The sequence below is a fragment of the Acartia tonsa genome, chromosome 15 (assembly GCF_053477335.1).
Source record: "Acartia tonsa isolate MP-2025a chromosome 15, ASM5347733v1, whole genome shotgun sequence".
Lineage (NCBI taxonomy): Eukaryota > Metazoa > Arthropoda > Copepoda > Calanoida > Acartiidae > Acartia > Acartia tonsa.
Window position 1 is genome coordinate 9783192 of NC_137274.1, and position 15050 is coordinate 9798241.

General features: G+C 33.3%; 1 protein-coding gene across 1 annotated transcript in view; it reads left to right on the forward strand.

Moving 5' to 3' along the window:
- LOC145307602 (adenylate kinase isoenzyme 5) overlaps positions 1 to 15050 on the forward strand; it is a 128138-nt gene that overhangs the window by 82647 nt on the left and 30441 nt on the right. Inside the window, exon 11 of the mRNA XM_080150056.1 lies at positions 3487 to 3567. Within this exon, the coding sequence (XP_080006182.1) occupies positions 3487 to 3567 (81 nt within the window). The remainder of the gene's footprint in view (positions 1 to 3486; positions 3568 to 15050) is intronic.

Genomic DNA, 15050 nt, shown 5'->3' on the forward strand with positions numbered 1-15050 from the left:
AATGAAAAAAATTTGGAGAAGAATTTTTTTCTAGATTCGATTTAAGAGGGTGGTGGATACAAAGTAGTTATAAACCTTCCCAGAACCTATAAAAAGCTATCTTGTCAAGGAGAACCATATCGGTTCAGCGGTTAGCGAGATCCTTCGGTACACAGATCATGTTACTTAACTAGAAGGACTAGTAGTTATTTATGTGAAAAAAAAACTTTCTGCGGAGATTACTTTTATAATCCGATGGCCGATAAATTATGACAAACAAAATTATCTCTTCTGTAGATTAAAATTGCTTAAAAAGTTTTTTTTTGCAAATTCAATAAAAGTACCCAAAGTATTTTTTAGCCAACAAATAAGATAACATGTTTATAAATCTTTGGGTACCAGTGTAATTTCCAGCCCAATGTCCCCTCCCTCTCTAGATAGCTGAGTTAAGACACAAGGAGGTAGGGGACATTAGGCTGTTTATTACACTAGTCCCCAAAGTTTTATAATTAAGTTTTCTTATTAGTTGGCTTAAAAAATTTGGGGACTTTTATTAAATTTTGACTGGTTGGTTCATTAAATTTCTAAACGTTTTAACAATTTATAATAATCTATAGAAGAGGTAATTTTGTGTATCATCATTGGGGGTGTGTACATTAGTTTATCGGCTATTGTCTTATCTCTTTAGATCCCTTAGTTTTTTAGTTATTTATAGCTCCGTATTATAGACAGCTTTCCGCGGATATCATGCGGATAGTATTGCGGTTAACCGGTTCTAATCCAGCGGATATTAATCGGTTTCGTATCGTGGAGTGAAGACAAGTGAAATGATGGATGGTAATGAATGTTATGAATATGAGCCAAAGAAAAAAAGTAAAAACCCAGGAATCTAAAGGGATAAGACAATGGCCGATAAATTGATGTACATCCCCAATTATGATACAATGATGATTACTCTTATGTAGTGGTTGAAACATTTGAACACTTAACTTAATAAACCAATAAAAATTCACTAAAGTCCCCAAAGTTGTTAAGCCAACGAATAAGAAAACGTTATTATAGGACTTTTGGGACTACTGCGTTAAACTGCCCATTGTCCCCTCTCTCTCTGGAATATGAGCCAATGAAAAAAGAGGGACGAGATATTGGACTATAAATTATACTGGTACACAAAGTTTTATAAATATTTTCTCTTTCTATCTCTCAACTTATCTTTTTAAAAGCAAAGCTTTTCTATAATTAGGGTCGGTCAGTCCGTCTGTCCGTAACGGATAGCTTTATGCGTTAATTTAGGCATGTTATAATTGTCCTATCCATTTTAAACTTTGCATGGTGATTCCTGTAGTAGTTAGGTACGATTTAGAAATCGTAGCAACTCTATAATCGTTACCAGAATGTCCGTACGTCCATGTTGATTTTTTAACTGTTTTAACAACAAGTTTTTATGTGATAAAATCATCCGATTAATCTCATTTTTGGATTACAGATTTCTATTACAATAAGGTACAATAATTTGAGCGAAGCATCTCTATAATCAAGTCCTAAAAATGTCAGTATGTCCTGTATTTAATAAGTTTTGCAACAAATTTACGTATAATTTTGTCAAAACTTATATATTCATACTTTGTATGTTCAGTTCTGACACTCTACAAGAGTTGATGCTCATCTGTCATACTGTTTCAGAGCTTCGCTTTTATGGATGTTGTCATCCTTGTTCGTTCTTTAAATCTTAACCAATCTACAAAAAAAGTTTTAAAAGATTTTTAATTGGGGGGGGGGGGATTTAATTGGATAACCCATTATTTCCATTGAGGGAGGGGACATTGGACTGTAAATTACACTGGTACCCAAAGTTAACTAAAAAACTTTGGGTACTTTAATTAAATTTTACTTGATTGGTTTCTTTACCTTCAATGTTCAAAATTTTCAAAAAATAATTAAAATCTACTCAGAGGGAAATTTTGCTTATAATAATTGGGGATTAATATCATTTTATCGTCTAATGTCTTATCCCTTTAGCTCCCTGATTATTCCAGAATTCTTAGGAAATGTTTTCAATGTATTTTTTGTAATATTCATTTTTGTAGTCTCTACTTCAGGGAGAAAGGGGACATTGGACTGTAAATTACACTAGTGCCCAAAGTTTTATAATTACAAATCTTTGGGGACTTTTGTTGAATCCATATTGGTTTGTTTTATCTAGCAATGTCTAAATTTTTCCACCAATTATTAATCTTCAGAAGGGATAATTTTGTTTATCATAAATGAGGATATACAACAATTTATTTTCCATTGTCTTATCCCTTGTGATCCCTGCACTGCGGTTCCAAGTTTCCCAAAGCCATTGAAAAGACCATAAATAACTATTCTTGTATTCATTCGAATCCGGTGGATAGGAACCGGTTCTCATCCATACGAATCCATTCCGGGCTAAAAAAAACTGGTTTTAATCTTAAAATTGTACATTCTATATCCGCGGAAAGCTAATTATAATACGAGGCGAGAAATAACTATTATGTAGCTAATTTTTAAAAGCGAAGCTTTTCTATAATTAGGGTCGGTCCTTATGTCCGGTCGTAACGGATAGCTTTTTTTTTGTTAATTTAGGCATGTTAGAATTGTCTTATTTTGCATGATGATTCCTGTAGTAGAAAGCAGAGCAACTCTATAATTATTACCAGAATGTCTTGATTTTTACCTTTTTTAACAACCACTTTTTATGTGATATAATCATTCAATTGATACTGATTCCAATTACAATAGGGTAAATTATTAAAAGCAAAGCATCTCTATAATAAAATCCTAAAAATGTCAAAATGTCCTTAAACAATGTTCTGTATTTAAAAAGTTTTTCGCCAAATTTTGACATATTTATATTTTGTATATTCAGTTCTGACACTTGTCCGTCTGTTATACTGTTTCAGAGCTTCGCTTTTATGGATGTTGTCATTCTTGTTTCTTTATAGGTATAGATATTTGTTTTGATATCTAATTATAGTTATTGAATTTTTAGCCTAGGTATCTAATTATTTGCGTTGATTTCTTATTATACATCTAGCTAGGTATTCTATCATTTTCTTATATCAATTGGTGTTGGTGACTTAACATGCTCATTGTCCAGGAGATGATCAGTTCGAGTCTCATCAAACTAAAGACGTTAAAGATGATTCCTACTACTGTTTTGTCCAATACGCCACATTAATAAATAGAGTAGTGAGAATAGCTTCGCCCAAAACAGATGCAAACATACACAGCAAGAACTTCTAGAAAAAGGTTGTGCAATCAAAGAGTTGGTTGTCCATTGGGTGTTTCTTACTTAATACCCTGGCCAGGCGATTAAGCATTTTACACTTTATATGCAGAGTATTCTCATGGTGGCATTGAGAGAACTTGTACCTGAAGCATCACTGAGTACTCAAGAGGTCCTTAAACTCATAGATTTATAATTAAATGTTTAGGTACCTAATCATTACTTTAAGGTATATATATTTTTTTTTTCATGTTTAGGTATCCGGTGATAGAGCTCCGCACGAGGTTTATGAAGATTTTGACCAAACAGTTAGGATAATTCTGCAAGCGGATAATAAGGTAAAGCATTTTGTAACATTACTTATTCAATAGGTAGGTAAAATGTTACCTTGAATTGGCATAAATTTGCAATCAAAGTTGCATTTAAATTTTTTTTCCTATCGTATTACACTTTAAGATGGTACCTCTAATATACAGTAGTATTCTTGAAGATGGTACCTCTAATATACGGTACTATACTTGAAGATGGTACCTCTAATATACGGTACTATACTTGAAGATGGTACCTCTAATATACGGTACTATACTTGAAGATAATACCTCTAATATATGGTACTATACTTCAAGATGGTGCCTCTAATATATGGTACTATACTTGAAGATGGTACCTCTAATATATGGTACTATACTTTAAGATGGTGCCTCTAATATACGGTACTTTACTTTAAGGTGGTGCTTTTTATATATGATACTATACTTTAATATTTTACCTCTAATATATTGTACTATACTTTAAGATGACACCTCTAATATATGTGGTACAATATTTTAAGATGGAACCTCTAATGTATGGTACTATACTTTAAGATGGTACCTCTAATATATGGTAGTATACTTTAAGATGGTACCTCTAATATATGGTAGTATACTTGAAGATGATACCTCTAATATACGGTACTATACTTTAAGATGGTACCTCTAATATATGGTACTATACTTAAATATGGTACCTCTAATATACGGTAGTATACTTGAAGATGGTACCTCTAATATATGGTACTATACTTGAAGATGGTACCTCTAATATATGGTACTATACTTGAAGATGGTACCTCTAATATACGGTACTATACTTTAAGATGGTACCTCTAATATATGGTACTATACTTGAAGATGGTACCTCTAATATATGGTACTATACTTGAAGATGGTACCTCTAATATATGGTACTATACTTGAAGATGGTACCTCTAATATATTGTACTATACTTGAAGATGGTACCTCTAATATAAGGTACTTTACTTTAAGATGGTACCTCTAATATACAGTAGTATACTTGAAGATGATACCTCTAATATATGGTACAATACTTTAAGATGGTACCTCTAATATACAGTAGTATACTTTAAGATGGTGCCTTTTATATATATGATACAGTACTTTAATATTGTACCTCTTATATATGAAACTGTACTTTAATATTGGAGATGCGATCCTCAATTTTCAAATTCTTTGAACGTACATATGAGACTTTTACAGAAATGCTTCGCATCCACAACTATCTATCTATGCTTGATATAAAGTCAACACTTTATAGATCATATTATGAACCTTTGATTGACACGTGCCCTGCAATTAACTAGTAGCACTCAGGGGCAAGACACAATTACTTTAGCTAGGCCCAAGGCATTATTTGTATCAATTTATGCATTCATAGGCCTATCCTTACCTATATGACACCATATATGGGTAACGCTAGCCTATTCATGGTAATCTGTATGTGATTTGCTAATAGTATATGTTTATTAAAGATATTATGTTTATAGTTAATGTAATCATACAAACAACTAGTTCAAATATGTATGCCTACAACCATGCCTGATTTACGTCACATATTAACACACAGATATTTAATTGCACAGACAAACACTAAAATCCTGGTCCAGAGCTAATGTTATAGCATGTACCTCTTGAATTTATTCAGTTATTTACTAACTCTCCTACCATCAACTTCTCTTTCTGGCTTTAAAAGGTAATGACTTAGTTGTTTGGCATGCATTGTAGTTTAAATTTAGGCCCCTTAGTACTTAGCATGAATTGAGCTCAGGCCTTATGTTAGAACTCTAACACTTAGCACAATTCACTGCTTGGGACTTAGGGCATATTTCTGTCCTACTCTACTTATAATTTTAACACTTATCCTGTAAATATTTTCATACTTAACTTATGCACTTGTGATATAAATACACTTTATAAAAACATTTTCCTTCCTTAATACTTAATATACTTATACAATTCTGATCGAATATCAAAACCAACCATTTATTCTTAGGTTAAAGCAACATAATACTTCGCGTGGGTCTTTTGTTGAGCTTCCACCAGCTCAACCAAATTCGTATTATACTTGTGGGAATAGAGGGTTAAGCATTCTAAACAAACGAACCGACGATGAGAATGTCTATGTGTATTGCATTAAAATTAGGTTTTAGTAGTACTCATAGAAGAGCGGTCTCCATACCTAACTATGGACAAACGCCCCATTCGCACACACATTGGTGCAACTTACCGGTTGTATCTTGAAAACATTTTACTTCATAAATTTTTTTTCTTTTTTTTTCCTTACCGTAACCGAACCGCCTAAGGCAGGTATTTTTACCAAAATCGAATAATTGTAGTTATGGCAAAATCGGATTTACCAAAACCTGTGAAACTATTTGAGAGCAAGGTTAGGACTATGAGGCGTTTGAAGAGATAGGGACTGAAAGGCACGACACAAATGCAATTGAGAGCCTCGTGTACGAGCAGTTGCACTAGCTGACACTCTAGAGGCCCTAGAGAATGCTAGCATATTTGTGGCCATTGGTCGCCGCCCTATAAGGACACTCGCACTGGTTGACACTCTAGAGGCCCTAGAGAATACCAGCACACCGGCACCTCCATGTCCGCCTCTCTTTAGTAAAACACTTGAGTTGGGACAATCTATGATTGAGCTGTGTGCAAAATTTTGATTTTTGGACTTAGTCAGAGTTTTGAAATTTAGGAGTTGTGCTAGGTGGCGGAGTATATATATAAATCTTCGGACTTAGTATGATTTTTACTTATTCGGAAATTCTCTAAGTGTTGAAATACTTGAATCTTTGATACTTAAACCAGAACTTATTAAGAATCAAGCATGGAGTAACTTTTCATTTATAAGCTATCAAAATACTATTTGTAAAGGACCATTTTGAACTGTCTTATTAAATGAAAACTTAGGAGCAAATCCTATAGAACACGGGAAACGCTGTTAGTTGGGATACATATTGTCTTTGGAGCCATGTTTCTGAAACAATATGCCGAAAGCAGTTAGTACTCTTGAGTCGTAGTAAAGGGCCAAAAGATTATTACAAACTTGTGGCATTTATACTCAAGTTAAACTGTACTAATACTTTGGTGCCGTTAGAACCGATTTTCTGAGATTTGCACTTACTTATACATGCCTAGGACTTATATTCTTAATGCAATTCTGATTTATATGCGGATGTGTCAAAATAACTATCGCCTCTAAAATTTTGAGTTAAACAAAGTATTTCAAAGTCTCAAAGATATTCTCAACATCGATCGGTTGGAATGATATAAGTGTAGACAAATTGCTGTATGCAATCAGAGAAATAACTCCAGAGACTTCCTGAGACTCTGAGCAAAATATTCCACTTTTGGACTTAGCACCGTTTCTATTTCTTTTGTTACAGAGAGAATCTCGAATTTCTGGACTTATAGTAATTTTATGAAATTGTGAACTTGGTTGGAAATTTACCAAAATTCGGACTTGTAATAATTACGATTTTTCCAACTAGATTAGCAAATTTCATTTTCCACACTTAAAAGAAAAATTTTGTCTTAGAGTATTTCTGTCTTAGCCAAAATATTCCAATAGTGGACTTAGAGTGATTCTATTTCTTTTGACTTATAGGCAATCTCTAAAGTAGCTTTGTGAATGAACTGTTAGGAAATTTCATCTCGGACAAAATATTCCACGTCTGGACTTAGAGTAATTCTATTTCTTTTGTCTCAAGATAAATTCACTATTTTTTATACTTAGCATAATTTCATTGAAAAGTTTTGAACTTAATCAAAATTCACTAATTTTGTACTTAGTATAATTTCATTGAAAAGAAATTTTTTGGACTTAGTCAAAATTCACCAACTTAGGATAATTTCAATAAAATTTTTTTTGACTTAGTCAAAATTTATTAATTTTGCACTTAAAATATTTTCAGAATTTTTTTTTCCTAAGCCGAAATTTATTGATTTTGTACTTAGAATAATTTCATTAGAAACTTTTTGGACTTAGTCAAAATTTTCCAACTTTGGACTTAGAGTGATTCTATTTTATTTTGACTTAGAAAGTTTTTAATTCAATCCTAACTTAGAAAATCTTTTTGTTTGTATGTTCCTTACAAACACATACATAAATATAATAAACAGTTCACTCAACAATAAGTAGGACATGAAAACTAAATTTTTACTTACTTTGCTAATGCTAACATTTCTATTTCATGTACCACCAGGATTCAGCAGTGAAAGTGAAGACAAGTTAATTACTAGTGATAGTGACCATTAGTGATATAAAAGTATAGTCAACAATATAGGCCCTATATGTACTGAATAGCACACTTTAAGAGACAAAGTTCTATAAACCAAACGCAGCAGGAGGTTGCAGCAGCCTACCTTGGGAGAGTAGGACGTCTCTAAAAGAAGTAGCAGAAGTACTACGGAAAAGTACCCTACTGTCTTTAAATATCCGGAATCATACATTTTTTTTTACATATCGAGAAACGTATGTTTACTTAGGCTTACTAGCACATAGACTATAACCAAGTAACATAAAAGTGTGTCTACATATAGCCCAGAGTTTTTATAACCTAACAGATTACTTTTAGATAAGTTAGAAAAAAAAGGTGCACTAAAATCAGTCAGATTAGTTTTCATAAGGTATAAGTATTGTTTAATTCAAAGTTGATAAGCTCCTTTGAAGTTTGATTGACAACCTCCACATTATAGGTTGGCCACCTAGTGTAGGATCTCACACTTCCTCAGAGTAAACTTGCACTTGAATACTGTATTACTACTAATTATAATTAGATTACATCCGGTCAGATAATTTTGAAAACAATCTTTACATATATAAATATAGGTATATCTAAATTGTATATCTTACTACAGTTATAAGAATTGAAGTCATAAGTGAAGCCCCAATTTTGCGCAAATTACGTTATAGGATTGGAAGGAAACCCCTAATACAACTATAAGTAAGAGGTGGCGAGATCTTTGACATTCAGGCAAAATTGTTGCAATATTATTAGAATATAGACGATTCTTTGGGAGTGAACCTTAGTAAGTTATATTCATAATAGCCTTACAGGAATAAGTAGATCGTAGGCTATAAACACATATCCTTAGAGTGAAGTAAGAGTTCAACAAGGATTATAAATTGCTGTTTTCTTTTCTCGACAACCATAATTTGCTAGGAAAGTCGACTCCTGAGCAAACTAAAAGTTAATTTGCGATAGTATATAAGCATACCCAAATTAACTCCGCTGCAAACATTACTTAACTTAATAACCAACTTGAATAGCTAACTAGCTCAAATTGACTCCATAAATAAAACTATATAAAAGTTAAGTAGGAGTGTTTCTACAGTTGAGCTTAATTAAGGATAAGGGTGCATCAGCGCACATCTTTAGAATATCAATCAAAAGCTCACACGCACGTATATACGACGTAGAAACAACTATAGGTGAAGCATATATCATACCCATCTATAGCTAAACACAATTTAAAGCAAAGAATTGTTAACTTGAACAGATTCTTGATTGTTTTAAACTATACCCATTATTTGTACTCCTCTCGAACTTCCGCTATTTTTATCATAAAAATAGTACAACATTCCACTGGCATCTAAAAGAACTTACAATTAGTTCTAAGACTTTACAACTATTAACATGTCATCTGCCCGCAAGCAAGGCCAGCAGGATGATGAAGCTGGTAAGGAAACCACTCCTTGTCGGGGACGCTCGACAACACCTGGTATAAATACCCCTTCAGCTAATACAGACATTAGAGACTCCGATGCTTATGAGGAAATACAAATATCCAATCTAGAAGAATCAGAACAAATTGGCAAGAGGAATATGAGCCCTGAATTGAATGCGATATCTCTGGCCTCACTATCAACTCAAGCTAACTTATCAGACTCGTGGAAAACTGTTTCCCGCAGGCGGACAAAAGTAGCAGAACCAGCAGAAGAACTTCTACTCTCGCAGAAACTGAACACAATACAACTTGGTAGACCTACCACGAGTGGTTCACTTGAAGTTGGAAGGAATCTCTGCACAAACTGTACAACGAGTGTAGAACACAAGAGAATCCACACCACCAACACTTCGAAATCTAAAGAGAGAAGAGCTAACTACAGAGACAGACAAATTGCCAAAATAGAGGCCATCTCAAATTATCATAGAAGAAAATCCACCGTTAAAGAAATGGCTACAAAATCACCCAATCCCAAACCTCATCACAGGGATAACAGGGACAGGCATTTTCAAAGGAATACCAAGCGGGATTATCAGGCTTCTTATAGGTTATCACCTGGACGCTACTGTGTAGCATGTGGACAATATTCTCACAACATATCTGATGGATGTAGATTATTATGTGATGATACAGGGCGGTTATACCCAACTGTATTGACATCAGCTTTCTGTACAAACTGTTATAAGACATATGGTAAAGAGTTATACCATTCTCGACACTTATGTCCTGGAAGGCCAGCCATGATGGAATTATACCATAGTGGTAAGGTGAAACCTAGTGGTGTCTTCAGGCTAACATATGAAAACTGGGCTAAAGCCAATGCTGAGGATTCATCTAGAGATTGTAACCTCAGTGGAATCACAGCTGCCACAGCGGAGATAATTCCCAATGAGCCTAAAGACCAAGTAAGAGATAACATTACACCAGCAAAGGAGGAAGAAAGAAAATTGTACCTTCATTGCTCTGGTTGTATGCCAGAAGAAATAGATTGTAAATATGACTATGATGTACGCATGACAGCTTTACTTGACTCAGCAACAGATAAAAACATCATATCAGCCAGGTACTATAGCAAGTTGTTTGGCATAGTAATGAACGATGATAAAAATCAGCTGGAAGAAAGTCATGATCTACCAGTTACATGTGCAGATCACAAGATCCCCGAACCCAGAGAAGTAACTCTCATGATTCGCCCCACATCATTTTCAAGCCGTCATTACCCAATTCTCTTTTCAATTGTAGCTGAAGACCATGAGGATGTCGCACCTATGATAATTGGACTGAATGGTATTAGAAGCCTACAGCTAACATGGACGCCTGTCACAGACAAATACTTTGTATTCTATTCTTCACCCTGAAGGACCGCTGAGCAGTATCTTCTGTTCTGAACTTGAGCTCCAGCTCTGTACAGGAGTAGTTAAAAAAGATCAAAGCTAAAGAAACCCAAGTGATAGTAATGAATATCAACCACTTTTTCAACCTAGCACCTGGAACACAAGTGATCCTCAGCGACGATCATATTTCAAACGTAAATGCAGGAATCAAGATCTTACCTGGACAAACACAACTCATTATCAATGATGATGGACAACTCAGTGGTAGAGCTTTAATAATCAACAACTCCAATCACACTATCACCAACACAGTTATCACTGGTTACATAGAGTCCAGCGACCAATCTATTGTCAGAGAGGTAGTCGTTGATTTTGACTTCTCAGGATCATTCATATATGGACTACCTATGCTACCAGAAGTAGACGAATCTGATGACGAATTGGATCAACTTGCCATAGCACGCAACACGCCAGCTATTAATTAGATCACTCTAATTACTAGTAACCAACCCAATAATACTCTTATACCAATCTGAAACACAAAATCAATAATTACATTGATTAACTTATTAAGCTGATAGATACACTTTAATTCATACAACTATCGAACAGGGCACTCACATATCATGAGTGATCTTAATCTGAATTATCATCTTAATGCTAATAAAAATTCCAGTCTCATCTACTCCTGAATACAGTAAATTCATTGAACACATAGATGATGTTGTAGAAATTAGGTTAAGGTGTATGGTCAAGATTGAAAATTTCACACACTACTATTTCAACAAAAAAAAAAGAGAGAAACTTGAATAGTAATATGGCTAATGTTTTATGGCATAATTCTAAAATCTTCATACATTCACATGTAGACAAAAAGTCCTGAACAATCAACAGTGCCAAAATACCACTGGGACTTTGTCTAAAGACTATCATTACTTGTGAAGCAAATCTTACTCTAAAACTCAACCTAAGACAGACAAGACAAAATTGTAAAACATAAATATATATATTAGGACATGACCTAGATAGTACACTCCACCCCAGGAGCCCAGTATACTTAGGGAATATCATTAAATTGATTGAACTATCTAAAACCGAAGTCAGAATTACTGAGCATACATTTCGAATATTCTGAAGAAAGTTGTGGAGAATACGCACATAAAAGATAGAAAATTTAGTTTGAGAAAATTTCACTTACCTTGAAAAGTTGTAACTTTTCCTTGGTTCTAGGTTTACATGTCTATCGCAGTATAAATTGAAAACAAGCATAGCAGTTTTCAAAAGATGTATGGACTTACAGATTTTACTGAAAGAAGACTTTTTATGCGCATATTCACAACAATAGGCATAAATGAACCAATAGCACATTCGATCTCACTTATACTTTCGGGTTGGATGAACTTTTGTCTCAATCCTAGCACAACGGTGAAACTTAGAGGACACTAAGAAAGTTTGGCAATTGGACCAATTTTGGTAGAATTAACTAGCACATTGACATGTAAAATAACCCTGTCAAATAAAGCTAGTACCACCTCTAGCTTTTATATAATAGTCTTATTTGAACTGCATTATCAGAACTCACAGACCACTTCTATCACCTGATCTAATCTTTATATGAGCATACAATACTATATCACTCCTGGTGATAAGATACCAAGCTTATCGTTGCATTTGCAAGCAAGGGAAAACAGTATTGAATCGCTTGAATTTAAATTTTGATTATCTCGAAAACCCTATAAATTATAATTCCCAAGTAACCTTGCAGTTAACATTAAGTCTAAGAAACACATCTCGGGTACTTAACCCATCAGCCTTTAATAATGCCTAAACATGTACCCAAAACCATGCTGCGGCAAAGGTGCATCTAATTTGTATATAATTGTGATAAAGACAAAAACTATCAATTAGGATCTGTACGAACAAAACTATATCTTTAATGCTCTTATTTAAGAACACAGCAACAGTATACATTGTGATATGCCACAATTTCACCCATCAATGATTTTATTTAAAAATCTACTAATTAAGCAAAAACCATTGCCTACCCTCAAAGAAAATTTCAATCAAAACAAAATTAAGTTTTCTTTCTCGCATATTGTACTCAGACTTCTTTAAAACTTTAAACTTCAAAACTATAAAATAACCCAAATACCAATGCATCTTGTCAACAAATGATTAACAGGTATATTACAGTTCTAACCAAATTAGATTTGAACTGCTATAACAACAACACAACTAATAATAATGCCATAAAATATTTAAGCTATAAACCATATGAACTAATTATAGCTCATACTATAAGAAGGGAACACTATTGCTTACGTGATATTATATGCTGTACGCAAATTTTGATAAAACAGGGATATTTAAAAATTTAAATAATAAAACTCCCCTATATCTATTTTAAAAGATGCTAACACCTGTTTTAATTGCTAATTAAAGATAAGATTACAACTAAAAATCACATAATAAAATAAAGGTAAACTTACAGAAAATTCATGAAATTAACTAAATACTTTCCACGTAAGACCAATCCTAATACCACACATATCCTCTCACAGTATTAATAAATTGCAAGTTTTCAAAATAAACATGGTTGAAAGGAGATCTGATATAAATACAGACAAGTTAAATACCCTTTCAAAATCAAAGAGTTTCAAACCAATTGGCTAATATTTTGACACTTTCATAGAGAATACAAAAGAGTAATTATAAAGTCTTACAATAAAGTCATGGACTAAAGATAATTAACTAAACGAGACTTTTCCGCTTATAATTTTGGCCAAAGCAAAATCTGCGACCAGAAATATATGCACAGTCATCCCTATATGCACAAATAACGGCAGAATGACTACCATTATAACATAATGCAAATTTAATTAATACAAAACCTATAATTCTGCACACGTACAGAATTCATATCTATAAAACATTAAACATAAATTATAATATCAGATTTCGAGAGATATAAATCAAGTCCAATAACAATCACTTGCATTTCCGTTTACCCTGTAAACTCGGGAACAATATAATAGTATGTTATTCTAATCTGATAACAGAGATATCATAATTTATGTAGAATTTTCCCACTCAAGGTTATATATCCAGTGGTAAAATTTACGTCTTCTCTCTTGACAGGGGGAGACCAACCATATACAATACACGTCGACTAAATAAGTCGATCCCTTCAAAAATATTTATACACAAAAATATATAAAAGGAAAATTGTATATGTATAAGTTTTGAATCTGTATATACTAAACAGAGTCAAACGTGTAATACAAACTGTACAAATATACGCATGTCACTGCGTAACCCAATATATACAAAATTGAGTTAAAAGTTAAAATATCTAATACAAACTACGTAAATCACACAAGCATAAAAAATATTATTAGACAACCTATATATATATGCCTTGAATTGAGATGAACTTGATTAGTTATTAAGCTTATAACCAATCTACATACAAAAAAAATATGTCAAAACTTTAATTATAGTTAGAAACCGGAAACGCCCACTCAGGATCTAGCAGTAGCGAAAGTGGGATAATAAATAGATTTTGGAAAAATAAGTTAGTTTATCATAGAACTCCAAGCAGTGAAGACCTTAACTATTAGTGTAAGTGTATCAGTCAGAAAAGTAACTTTTGATTGTGGATATAAGCATCTATTAAATAAACTTAACTGTTTAACAATGTATTCTAAGATAATATTAATAATACTAAGTACGTACTACTATAGTACAACAGCAGACACAATGACAGACTTGATACCCACTCACTATCAAAGTGGAGAATATATAGGCTACACGGCTGTAGCAATTCAATCCATTCAAGTTGATATATCTATAGGCAATACAGCGCCTGAAATAGCAATCTATGATGGCCTGAAGACTCAATTAGACATTAGCTACGATGGACGCACATTCACTTCAGCACAAACAAAACTTATAGGCAAGTTATATACCAAAAAGATTAAGGACTTGCTTATTGAAGTAATAAAACTTATCCGCAAAATCAAGGAAGCTATTGAAACAGTAACTCCTTTAATAAGTTCTAACCGCATTGAAGTGACTAATAACGTAAATAAACTTTCTTATAAGCTAGATCATGATAAGTTTGATTTTACACAGTTATTGCTTGCGGAGATAGTACCACAAATTGTAAGTGGTATAACTCTTCATGCCAAAGCAGCTAACTTTGTGCAAACAGCAGAATACTCTTATGTTGATAGCTTGAGCAACTTAGCCATCACGAACTTAGAAGAGCTTAAAGCAGACTTAAACTTCAGACTTACTCTAATTCAAGATCTTGCAAAGACAGACATCACAGACTCTATTAAAACTTTTGTAAGGCAAGAGCTTAACTTGGACTATACTCATAATCTTGGATTGGAAGTCCAAAGTCGTTT